The following is an 11,765-nucleotide window of genomic DNA, read 5'->3' as shown; positions in this document are numbered from 1 at the left end:
CTTCTGTCGATTCTTTTGGTCGCATTCTTTTCGCTTTTCTTGAATGTATCTAGCTTCTCATCCTTGTCCCGCGGGACCGGCGTTTATACGGGGGGATATATCACATTTTGTGTCTAGCTTTCTAGAGGGTCTCCAATTTTTCAAAGCTGCCAATCCACATGGTTTGCGCAATCCCTCAGCAATGCACATGCTCACTCCAAATTCTTTAATTTTGTCTTCTTTCTTCCTATCGGAGTGTCCTTGCACACCGCCGGGTATCATAAATCATCACTATATCAAACAGGAGGCAAAGAAGGCTCAATAGCTAACAAAGACGGATGATCTGCCAAACTCTGCCAGAACCCTGACTCGAATTCCCACAGATCCTGACTCAACATCGCCGCCCACTCGTCATTCCCCTCCTGTTCAGCCAGTTCAGGTAGAGGCTGTGCCGGGTCTGAATGCGTCGAATCTAGAAACCGCTGTATAGTCCTCGTGGCCTTCGAAAGCAACGGGTAATTCGGTTCTCCGGCTTTCACAATCGTCCCGATCTGCACCTCAGCAGCAAACACACTGAGATCTTGCAATGACCGCGTCCGGTGCTCTCGTGGCATGCGCTGTTTCAACATGGCCAGAAGCATTATCCCCGCTGCGGGGAGACCGTAGTATGCAACCTGGTATGAACATCAGTGGACTGTTTCATGTTGGGATTTAAATGCAAAGACAGGGTGATCTATGTAAAAGAAACTGCATACCTTCCAAATAAGACCGGTTCCAGAATTAATGAGTTGATCCCGCAGAAGAATCACCTCCACAACAAGATTGAGCATTTGTCCTGCCGTCTCAATAATAGGCAAATCCGGCTCAGTCGGTGATTTCAGTAGAAGGAGACGGAGCAGAAATAGTACATGTAAGTGGTGAAGTCGGACACCGGCAACAAAATCCCGCTCCAAGGGGCCTTGCGTGCATTTCTTGAGACTGCTCTCGAGTCGGAAGTGGGATGGCAGGCTTTGCCACTGTCTCTCTGCTTGACATTGTATCACGCTGTATATTATTCAAAGGTTAGCTCAGATGAGCTATGTGGGGTTAAGTTGTTTCCTAGTATAAGGTGATATTACGTACCTTGCTCGCTGTGCGCACGAGGGGTCATGCTTGTCTTGGAGAAGTTCCCAGATCTCCTCTTTCAGAGAAGCACATAGTGCAGACCACCGCGTATCAGCCCTGTACCCGGCCTCCACATCTGGAGTCCAGTCTGCAGATTCTGCTTTCGGGCAGTATGGGATCTGGAAGTGACAGAATCGCTTGTTCATTCGCGGTGGGCGACCGAGGAAGATTGCTATGTTCTTGTCTGCGGAGTAGATGCGTGCGAAGGCGGTTTTGCGCAGCTCTTTTAAAAATAGTGGGATGCCTGGTTTGGCTGCGATATTCTCATGATAGCCCAGGGCAAAGGTAGAGGATATTGCGTCACCTAGTTTGCGCCATGAATGGTAGCCTTTCGTGGGATGTTAGTATATGATTGGATCAAAGCGATTGCTGGTATTGTGGACGGAAGAGCTGGTGGCTTACTCTGATCACCATCCACATAGGAATGAACAATGAAATTTTCATATTGCATGATCAATTGCAGGTCGTTCAGACAATCTAGAGAGAGGGAGATCTCTAATGCGAAGTCGCAAAGTTTTGTACACAGTCGTCGGAGGGTGTACTGTTCTTGCTCGGTGGTATATAGAGATGGGAAGAACGAGATATCAATTGAGGCTCGGCTAACAGCAGCAAAGAATATTCCCAGTGTCTCCCAGCGTGAATTATGATTTAGAAACTGGGCTGAGAAACTGGCCAAATCAGAGGTTTCATCGAACTGTAGTGGTTGAGCCGAGTTATACAAGAGGCGTCTTGCGTAGACTAGATGCCAGTTCACATCATGATAGGTGAACAGTTGGCTCACACTTTGGGCACATTCATTCACGAAGGGCTCTGCTAGCGCTAGATTGGCCCCTTTAGCTAACCAGAACATGATCAGGTCTGTCATAGCGGACAACTTGTATGTTGTCAATAAATGCTTGAGAATATCGGCGCCTTGTAGGACCAAATGGTTGTCCCCAAACAAGTCTGAGTGCAAAGCTTCTGGTACTGCTTGGCAGCTACCAGAGACATGGTCTCCGTCCGGGGTGATGTGCTTGAATATAGCTGCATGGCTGGACGACCCTAAATACCCAGGGTTTGGGTATGGATTGCGTCTTGGATTAAATGAGTGTGATTCATCTGGTGAACCAATGCTGCAAAGTTATCAGCTTGTTTCAATGGAGTCCAGACCAGTATAAAACCGACCTCTGGTTCTCTGCTCTTTTGCGCTTAAAGGGTGTGGTTCTGTAGATACAAATCCCCTTATTAGTATCACAACGCGAGCAGACTGGCAGCTTGTGGTCGCATGCCAATTTAGCCTTTCTACAGGCTTCACAGGCAGCCAGACGCGACATAACTTGACTGGCGGACTTTGGCCCGCCAGTGGAGAAAAGGAATGAGGTGTTTCGGCTAATAGCGGCGAGATCGGAGAGTCGGCGTGTTGATAAGATGCGGGGTGGAGACCCCCCCATCTATAAATACGCGGCCCTTCTTTCTTCTCCAACTCCAACAACATCCCACATCATGACTCAAGATATAAAGCTTGCAGACTACCTGTTCACCCGGTTGCGCCAGCTGGGCGTCGACTCCATGTTCGGCGTCCCTGGCGACTACAACCTTCGTCTCCTGGACTTCGTTGAACCCGCCGGTCTCCACTGGGTGGGCAACTGCAATGAACTCAATGCAGCCTACGCAGCAGACGGATATGGCCGGATCAAGGGCCTGTCTGCAATGATTACTACCTACGGAGTTGGTGAGCTTTCCGCTATCAATGGCATTGCCGGCGCCTACGCTGAGAACACGCCTGTGTTACACATTGTCGGAACTCCTCCACGCCCGCTCCAGAGCGCGCGTGCCTTCATGCACCATACCTTCTCAGACGGCGACTATCGTCGCTTTGCAGAAATGTCAAAGCATGTCACTGCAGCCCAGGCTAGACTGGAAGATGCCGTCACGGCGCCAGAAAGGATCGACTATATCCTCCGGCAAGCGTTGATCCACAGCCGTCCGGTCTATCTCGAGCTCCCCGATGATATGCCCGACGTACTTGTGTCAGCCGCAAACTTGCAAACCAAGATTTGCATTCCTGAACCACCAAGCTCTACCCAAGAACCCCAGGTGCTGGCTCGGATCTTGGAGCGAGTGTACAGCGCCAAGCGTCCGTTGATCCTTGTGGACGGAGAAAGCACAGGTCTCGGTATCGTGGACCAGCTTAACGATCTGATCAAAGCAACGAACTGGCCGACATGGACAACTGTGTACGGCAAGGGCTTGATCAACGAGCAACTGCCAAATGTCTACGGGCTCTACGCAGCAGCCTTCGGCGACAAGCCAGCACAGGAGTATTTCAACGAAGCAGATCTGGTCCTGTCCTTCGGCCCACACAACAGCGACACCAATACTCTCTTCTATACCACAGTCCCCAAACCAGCCGTGGCAATCACTTTCTCGGGCAGCACTGTCCAAATCGAAAATGATACATACCGCGACCTGTCTGCCCGCAAAATCCTAGCAAACATCCTCCAAACCCTCGACTCCAAACGCCTCGTCCAGAACAGTGGACCTCCGAAACAAGAAATCACCCTAGCCGGGATCCAAAACACTGATCCCATCGCCCAAGACAACTTCTATCGTCTGGTAAACCCGCTCTTCCGCGAAGGGGACATAATCCTCACCGAGACCGGCACCGCTGCTCACGGCGGCCGGAACTTCAAACTACCCGCGAAGTCTCGGATCTTCGGCGCCGTCACCTGGCTGTCGATTGGATTCATGCTTCCCGCAACGCTAGGCGTAGCGCTTGCGCAGCGCGAACTCAATAAAGGCACTGGAAGCAAGAGCCAGACAGTGCTGTTCACCGGCGACGGCAGTCTGCAAATGACTGCTCAAGAGATCAGCGTGATGATCCGAGAGAAGCTGAACATTATCATCTTCATCATCAACAATGAGGGGTATACCATCGAGCGGGTGATTCATGGCCGCAAGCAGGCGTACAACGATGTGCCGTTTTGGAGACATGCGCAGGCGCTGAGCTATTTCGGCGCCGATGAGGAGCATGTGGCAAAGAACACCTTCACGGCGAAAACTTGCGGAGAGCTGAAGGAGATCCTGGCCAATGAGTGTATTCAGAATGGGTCTGGTGTCAGACTTGTTGAGGTGGCTATGGGCAGGGAGGATGTACAGGGGGCTTTGTTATATCTGTTGAACAAGCAGCTTGCACAGGAGAAGGAGGAGGCAAAATAATGTGTGTGAATAGAAAGCATCTTAGAAATTTGTTACTACTTAGGTACACACATATATCTGTTTTTTAAACATGAAGTTTGACCAGCATCAAGGCAGTACTCGTACGTTTGATCTGGTCAATAGAAACTACAATATAAAAGCAGTATGTAGTATGAGCAATGGTGTTCGTCTGATCAACCCAATTCCATTCCCACGACTCCATTACTGGAGCTGCCTTCTTGCGGTGATCGGTCAACGCCCAGCACAGCGCCTCGGTTACTGCTCAACTGACTTGGACCTCAGGGCCTAAATTTGATATTCACTTACACCTAACCAAGTCGAGCACTACCAGACTCGGGATAACATCGGCTACGCCATGCACTGTTCGATATTCATCTCTCAGAAAGCAAAGTAGACGAAGACACAGCAAATAAAGAAGTCAAAGCTAGCAGATTGTAACAGAAAAAGCAATGAATAGGGATGCTAGTTTAGCCTGCTCAATCGACGAGAAAACACAGTGCTTATTGTCGTGCTTTATTATCGTTCATTATTGCTTGGGGTATCGTACATGAGGGTTATAGTTCCGATCTAATGGAGTTAGACGTGCAATACAAGTGAAGTGAAATTGACTTGGTGAACGTACTGTTCTGTTAGAAGATGCAAGCGATACTCTTCTCAGCCGATTTCCATAACTCCAGACTTCCAGAGCCCCGGATTATGGACGAAACCATGAGTCACAGATGTGACTGCTGTAGAACCATTCTGCGACTTGAGCTTTAGTCCGAGGCATCCGGCGGAATCATTGGGTCCTTGTTTCGAGGTTTCTTTGAAGACATTTCCGGACTCGACAGGTCCAGATGAGGAGACTGATGGAAGAAATTTGGGTTTGAGAAGCTCGATCCCTGCAATATGAGTCTCGCAGGAAGAGCCAGCCCTATCACCCAAGTATTCAAAAAAAACAAGACCATTGCCAGCGCTGGTGGCAAAGAAGCATGAAAAGGCCAAAGGAGCCGCGCACGGTGCAAGGAGCTCATCAAGAAATTGACGCTGTTTGGGGCTACCAAAAGGTAATCCACGAATGAATAGAATTGTAAGACCCAGTGCTCCTTTGGGTATCAACTAAGCGTAGGCTGAGCGCCTAATAGATGGCTCCGATCAAACTCCGAGTTTGAGTCTAGACTAAAAGTCCCTCAGTGAGCTTGACTGTGAGCCGCATTGAAGCGGCATCTGGAATATGAAAGCCCCGGCAAGGGAATTTAGGTACATAGAGTGACTTCGAGAAAATGGTAGTATTGATAAGAAGAATGATGTCTTACTATGATTATTGTGTCTCGATCCTAGTACATGGGATGAGAAGCCTATTGAAGAACAAAGTCAGGCTAAGTAAACGCCGATTCCCTATGCTCCAGGTCCGCCATGCACACAGTGTGGTGTGAAACTAGAAGAAACGGAAAGAAAAAAAAAAGAAGGGCCCGAAACATTTTAAAACAGACATCTGCTTGAACATGTCCGAGAAGTCTATACTTGAGCTGTCGGTGTGTGGAGAGGGTTGCTCTCATGTTGCGTTGTGTTTATTTGCGGAAGTTTTCAGCGCCCAGGGTTGGGGTCTCCACCATGCGGTCAGTGGGAACGCCCTCGTCGCGACGACGGGCGAAGAAGCTATCACATTCGGAAACGATGTGTGCCCATTCTGCAAGGGCGCGACCTGCATATTTGCTAGGCACAAGATGGTCGTAGGAAATTAAAGAAGGAAGTTGAGGTAGGGGGGAGTCTTTGGTTGTAGGTGTTCGGGGCCAGGTATCAGAAATAGGTTGAGTAGGAGTAGCTTCGGTGGTAGTGGGGGGTTCTGGGTCTTGTTCTTGTTCATCGTTCTCAAAAGACTGAGCCGGGTTCTCTGATGCTGTGTCATACTCTGACTTGTCAGGAGAACGGCGATGCTCAACGTGCAATTGGGATGCAACTGGGAGACAAGGGGGGAAAAGACGTTTGTTTTTGGTAGGATAAGGCGGGCGATCTGACCATTCCAACGAGAATTTGAAAAAGAACGGCTGGTGTGGAGTCTTAGGGCGAATGATTTCATCCATGTTGTTGGTTGGAGTCTTTTCGTGGTCATCCATACATTTGCTATCAGCAGTCACTGTGATATCCGATGCACCGGTCTCAGATTCATCGGAGCTGCTGCTGGCACCATCGCCGGAACGTGCAGTGGAAGAACTGCCGAACATAGATTTGAAGAGTCCCCATCGTTTCTTGGGGGGAGGATTATTTGAGTCAGTCGAGTCGGAAGAGCCAGTTCGTCGGTGCGACATGAGTTGGTCCGAAGGGACGGGCGGAACGACTCGGTCAAAGCTGACGAAGAGATTAACTGGGGATACGTGGTTGTCGCATCGGATGATGATGATTCTTCGTCCTGGGGCAGGTGAACATGGAGCAGAGGATAAAGGTGCTGTCAAGCCCTCTTCGGCCCTGGATTGGGACCCAATATAGTACTCCCAGACTCGTAGAAGTCGGTCCGAAAGAAGCTCATAGATGTTGGAATCAAGTGATGAGGGTTCAGTGTTGAAACGCCCAACCCTCCAACATAACAAACGATGGAAATAGGCTCGGACCATTGGACTCCAGTGGTTGAAGTAATAGTAGAAAACCGGCTCATTCAGCAAGAAGTCCAAACAGATAGATGCTTTTCTTTCATCTGTGGCCGTCCACGTACCCCAGACGGAGAAAAGGAAAGCGAACACGCGAATCTCGGTTATCGAATTGTGGCTTTGCATCATCTGGCGACAAACAGTGAGCCAAAATCCCCAATCAAATAGTTCCGTTTCAATTGACTGAGCATAACGTGTGATAATTGGAATGACCTCTTCGAGAAAGTCGCATAGCAAAAAGCATGCGTTATGATCAAAAAGCGACGTTTTCTGGGCTGCAGATTTGATAATGGAACAGAATGATTCAGCGAAGAGTAAGCGAGCACGATTCGGTTCCACGGATGATTCGGAGAGGAAATCTCGGAGCAGGATGATAAGACGATTCTCTACCATTGATCGATGGCTATTGCTGCCATTCCGGAGATGGTGGGGGAAGCAGCAGCATCCGGTGTCTCTATAAAATCATCGAAAGTGATGGCAGCAGCTGTGTGGGGATTTTCGGCTATTTGTGGTGCTGACTGCTTGTATAAGGTATCCTCTAGGACGAGCAGGAGTTGCGCATGAACCATCAACAATCCAGGTGCTAAGATCCGTTTCGCCTTTTCCGTCTCCGGGGGCAAATACTCAGCATAGAGAATGTGAATGTATTTCACGAACACGAAGAACAGATCTGTGTCACGCCCAGCCCATCTAGCGATCCACGGGCGGTTCCAATTGATAGAGGCGGTGTTCAAAGGGGCATCAAGTTTCTGACGTAGGTACCGTAGCAGAGGTGCCTGTGAGTGGAAAGCGAGAGGGCGGAGGGCCGGTGGGAAACATTGAGCAAGTTCTTCGGTGTATGGACGAAAATTTCCAGCCCTTGACCCCGCCGATTCAGATAAGATGCGCCTGAACATGGTAGGGGGCGTGCACCACAAGCGGACCAGGATTTCAGGCACCCCGGGACAGAAGAAGAAGGCATATGCGCAGACCTTTCCGCAAAATGCGACCAGACTGGCTGGTGCATGCCTCATGGACATTCGTTCAACCACAAACGCCATTTGGGAAAGCAGATTTTGAATAAAGATGTTCCGAATGTTGTGGTGAATCGATTCAACCAGGAAATCCGAGCCCGAGGAGCCTGAGCCATCCGATGTTTCCGATACTGAGGTCGATGCATATTTTAAAGAATCTGTAGGTCCACTGCTTTGCTGGGCCATTGGGAATGGGATGCGCCATTCCGGTCGAGCCATAATTCCTACAACAGCTTCCAGAAACACCGGTCTGTCGGTTCCTGAAATAGACTGGTTATACTTGCCATTGAGCATTTCCAGCATTCCAATCCACCATTTATTGAGAATGTTGACTCGACGGTCCAGGTCTTCGGGTCTGATGTTCTTGCAAGAGGCGTGGAGGTGATGGCGACTGAGAAAAGGGAGGAGCGAGGTGCGGATGACATTGGCTTTCAGCGAGCTAGATTTGGATTGAAATCTGTTCTCTGGTCAGCAATCGTAATCTAGATAGGTCACGCCGATTGCACCTACTTTTGGAAGTCCGCTTCGAGACCCCGAAAGATACCCCAAAGTTCGTCCTTTTTCCTCGACGGATCAACACCGGTATTCGCATATGACGCTGCAGTTTCGGCGGCTCCCTTGGGCATTGGCGGCAAAATTGGAGTCGAGACGGAAAGTGATGCTGTGAACTTTTCGAATGAGGTCCGATGTCGTAGGGAATAACCCGATGGACTGCTCGGGGAGATGGGACTGTCTTCAGGGCCTTTGGCCACAACAGCCACCATTGGCCGACGTGGGCGTTTGTAGAGAATCGTTCGCTTGCGGGAGGGTTGAGTTTGATCATCTTCTGACTTTCGACCATTGGGCTGAGCCACGTTCGGAGAATCTTGCTGTTTGGATCTTTTTGCTGATGGAGACGGGGATCGAGAAGAAGAGCCCCATGGTTTCCTCGCCAGGCTGACTATCCTTCCAGACATTGACCGGCTCTTCGATGGCCGCACAGCAGGCTCCGGTGCCCTAGTTTCTGGCACATTTGTCTCTGTATCCTTCAGGTCCTCCGATGACGACAGTGTGAAACGTGAGACGGGGGTTGGCTTCGGCCTGTTCTTGGAGCGCAGAGAGGTTCGGCGGAGAATATCCTTCCCCGCCGCCACGCTCTCCTTTGTTGGAGATTGCGCTAAGGTTGGAACGGCATAGTCGGAAAATGTACGCCTCAAAGTAGATTCTGGGGCGGTTTGACTGGGGATATCGGTGTAACTGGCCGCACGGGAGAGCTCGGGCTTCTGGTCATCGTTGTAGCTGGTTGTCTCGGGGGAGGGCGAAGACATTGTCTTGAAAGGGGCAGGTCGAATATTGGGATCTTTTTTTTATCTGGTCATTTCCCCTTAAACCTCACGATTCTGAGCGTCGAAGAGACCAGCTCCTCTGTGCACCAGGTGATTTCCGGTCGAAGTGGTCAGGCGCGCGGCATCTGGGGGAAGGGCAAACAAACACAAATGCCAGACTCTGAGAGGAAACGGGGAATCACAGAGACCAAACGTCAGAATAATAATTAAAAGCAACCACGCAGTTGGTGGATAGATCGTCTATGCTGGAAAGGCGCCACTCTGAAATGATCGGCGCTTCGGGAATCTCCCCAAGGGCCTGCACAAGCGGCAAAGATGTGGGGTGTGGCTCAAGAGAAGTGAGGAGAGCCAAAAGAGAAAAAGAGCAAAAAAAGCAAACAGCAAAAAGCAAAAAGCAAAAAGAAAAGAGTCCACGAAATCACCAAGAGTAGAAAAACAAAATAGGAAGCCAACTAAGTGCCAAGGGGGGGGAGGTTTCAAAGTTTATGGGCCTTCACTCGAGACATGACACCCTCTCAGGCTATTCTAATCCCAAGATCATCTTGGTATTCCAAGGGTTTTATATTAAACCCCCCCCCATCAATTCCTGTTTAGCTGACACAACCTGAGACGGCTTTTCCCTTGTTTACTCCACTTCCAACTCGGATCTCCTGTTCTCTCGACTCCATAGAGTAGCCATCATGATCCGGTAATCCTGGGTCAAGAGAGTCTCACGGTGTCAGCTCGAGTTCATGGTCTATGCATGCACTGCCATGCATGAGCAAGTCGGATTCGTAAAGAACCACCCCTTCAGCCCCAATTGTAAGGTCTTTACAGGCGATGGGGCCAATCGCATCCTGTCCGGAACATAAAGGGAAGAATTCACCGAGTGGGCTATGACAGCTGGACATCTCAGGTACAGATCCAACTCTCGTATCCCAGCCTTGGGCATGGAATGTTGGAATGTGGTCTCTTTCTCCGGTGGCATCATCAGCCTTAACGCCCTCCAATTCACACATTCTTGTGGTTCCTATGATTCATGGCTACTCTCCGGACATGTGGTTCGCAAACCCCATTGCTCCGTACTTGGGCATACAGATGGTCTAATCATATTTCCCCTGGGCGTGTGGAATCTATTTCCATTCTCGATCGCGGTCTGCCCTGCAGGGGTTGGGGCCATAATATGCTTAAATCACCTTAGAGCCTTCCACCCGGGGTGCCGTGTCTTGTCTGTTGTTCATGGCATAGCCCTAAGTGTTATACTTTAGGGTATGTATCCAAGAGGTCTCAAATGCAAGAGCCCTGTCGACACACCATGCATCACATTGCACAAGCCCTTGCTAATGTTTTCATTGCCCCCTGCTGGAAAAATCAGGACCCAACTTGAACAATGGCTGGCGGAGTGGATATGCAACGATGGTACAATAATAGTGTTTGAATAGTCTTGTTTTCTCCTTTCGTTTTTCTTTTTTAATTTGCTTTTAACTTTGCACTCTCCGTTGATCTCTCCAGGGATGTCGCATATCCTGTTCTTGAGGGCATAATAAGGTCTGATAGGTGTACAATCCTAGGCATGTGTAAATCTGATATATCAGATCAGTTGCAAAGCGTTTCCGATCTTCAGTTCTGTTCTCAAGGTGATCGCTCGGTTGCAGCGGTGGATCCCAATAATCATAATCAATAGTTCCTTATACGGAGTACGGAGTACAGAGTACAGAGTCCTCCATACATGCTACGGAGTACGGAACATACGGAGTACAATATATGCTCTGACCAGGCGACAGATGACCTATTGCATAACCGGGAGAAATTATTCTCAGCAGTTCCATGTTCTCATATGTTTGGTCCATCTACGGAGTAGCCCATGTGCAACAATCGCTTCCCAGCCATCTCCATCGAGTGCACAGAGTACTCCGTACAGAGTACAGAGTACCTGGGTACAGCTAATATAGTGTATCAGTCCCGAGTCAACTGAAATACAGTGGTCCGGAGTACTGTGTGTCGGGCACCCATATCATCACCTCATGAATATTGTGATTTTCCTGTGCGGTGTACGTAGATGACTGCACATGTGCCTACATCGTTTACAGCATCACGTGTGCCAAACAATCCAGGTACTTGCTATGCAATTATTTTTAAATGCTACCTCCGAATGCTACAAACCCCGCTCTTCACATTCAACTGTGGACTTGATGAGGTTAGAAATGACCCCGGCATGGACTATCCATTGCATTCCGCCGAGGGCAGTCTTCGATGTCTGCCCCGCGTAGCCCTTCCAACCCTAGATCCCTTACTCTGAGCTCTGCCCTGGATTGGACAACAGGGGAAGGCCAATGAAAAAAGAAGTCTCAACGTTCAAAAATATGGTCTAATTTACAAGCTTCAGGACCCGAGAGGCGGCCACATTAGTTGCGCCACAGGCAGTTAAAGCCCGCCATCCCCCATATCTCCCCAGACCTTGCCGATTCGAAAAGATAAGGAAA

General features: G+C 49.5%; 3 protein-coding genes across 3 annotated transcripts; 1 reads left to right on the top strand and 2 right to left on the bottom strand.

Moving 5' to 3' along the window:
* Nucleotides 1-275: 275 nt before the first annotated feature.
* On the bottom strand, nucleotides 276-2,456 carry N7457_008820 (uncharacterized protein; the record flags this gene model as incomplete). Its single annotated transcript, XM_057179863.1, has 5 exons — nucleotides 276-653; nucleotides 735-1,023; nucleotides 1,102-1,471; nucleotides 1,546-2,255; nucleotides 2,308-2,456. 5 exons carry the CDS (start codon nucleotides 2,454-2,456, stop codon nucleotides 276-278), a joined length of 1,896 nt encoding a protein of 631 aa, XP_057028249.1.
* A 169-nt stretch (nucleotides 2,457-2,625) lies between these two features.
* On the top strand, nucleotides 2,626-4,341 carry N7457_008819 (alpha-keto acid decarboxylase family protein; the record flags this gene model as incomplete). The annotated part of the gene is made up of 1 exon (XM_057179862.1): nucleotides 2,626-4,341. One exon carries the CDS (start codon nucleotides 2,626-2,628, stop codon nucleotides 4,339-4,341), a length of 1,716 nt encoding a protein of 571 aa, XP_057028248.1.
* A 1,550-nt stretch (nucleotides 4,342-5,891) lies between these two features.
* On the bottom strand, nucleotides 5,892-9,285 carry N7457_008818 (DUF1765 domain-containing protein; the record flags this gene model as incomplete). Its single annotated transcript, XM_057179861.1, has 3 exons — nucleotides 5,892-7,419; nucleotides 7,485-8,417; nucleotides 8,489-9,285. The coding sequence occupies 3 exons, from the start codon at nucleotides 9,283-9,285 to the stop codon at nucleotides 5,892-5,894; spliced, it is 3,258 nt and encodes a 1,085-aa protein (XP_057028247.1).
* Between the last annotated feature and the right edge of the window lie 2,480 nt (nucleotides 9,286-11,765).

Source organism: Penicillium paradoxum, assembly GCF_028828445.1.
Source record: "Penicillium paradoxum strain IBT 22861 chromosome Unknown utg000007l_segment0_segment0, whole genome shotgun sequence".
In the NCBI taxonomy this organism is placed as follows: domain Eukaryota; kingdom Fungi; phylum Ascomycota; class Eurotiomycetes; order Eurotiales; family Aspergillaceae; genus Penicillium; species Penicillium paradoxum.
This window is presented reverse-complemented; position numbering and strand designations above follow the sequence as displayed.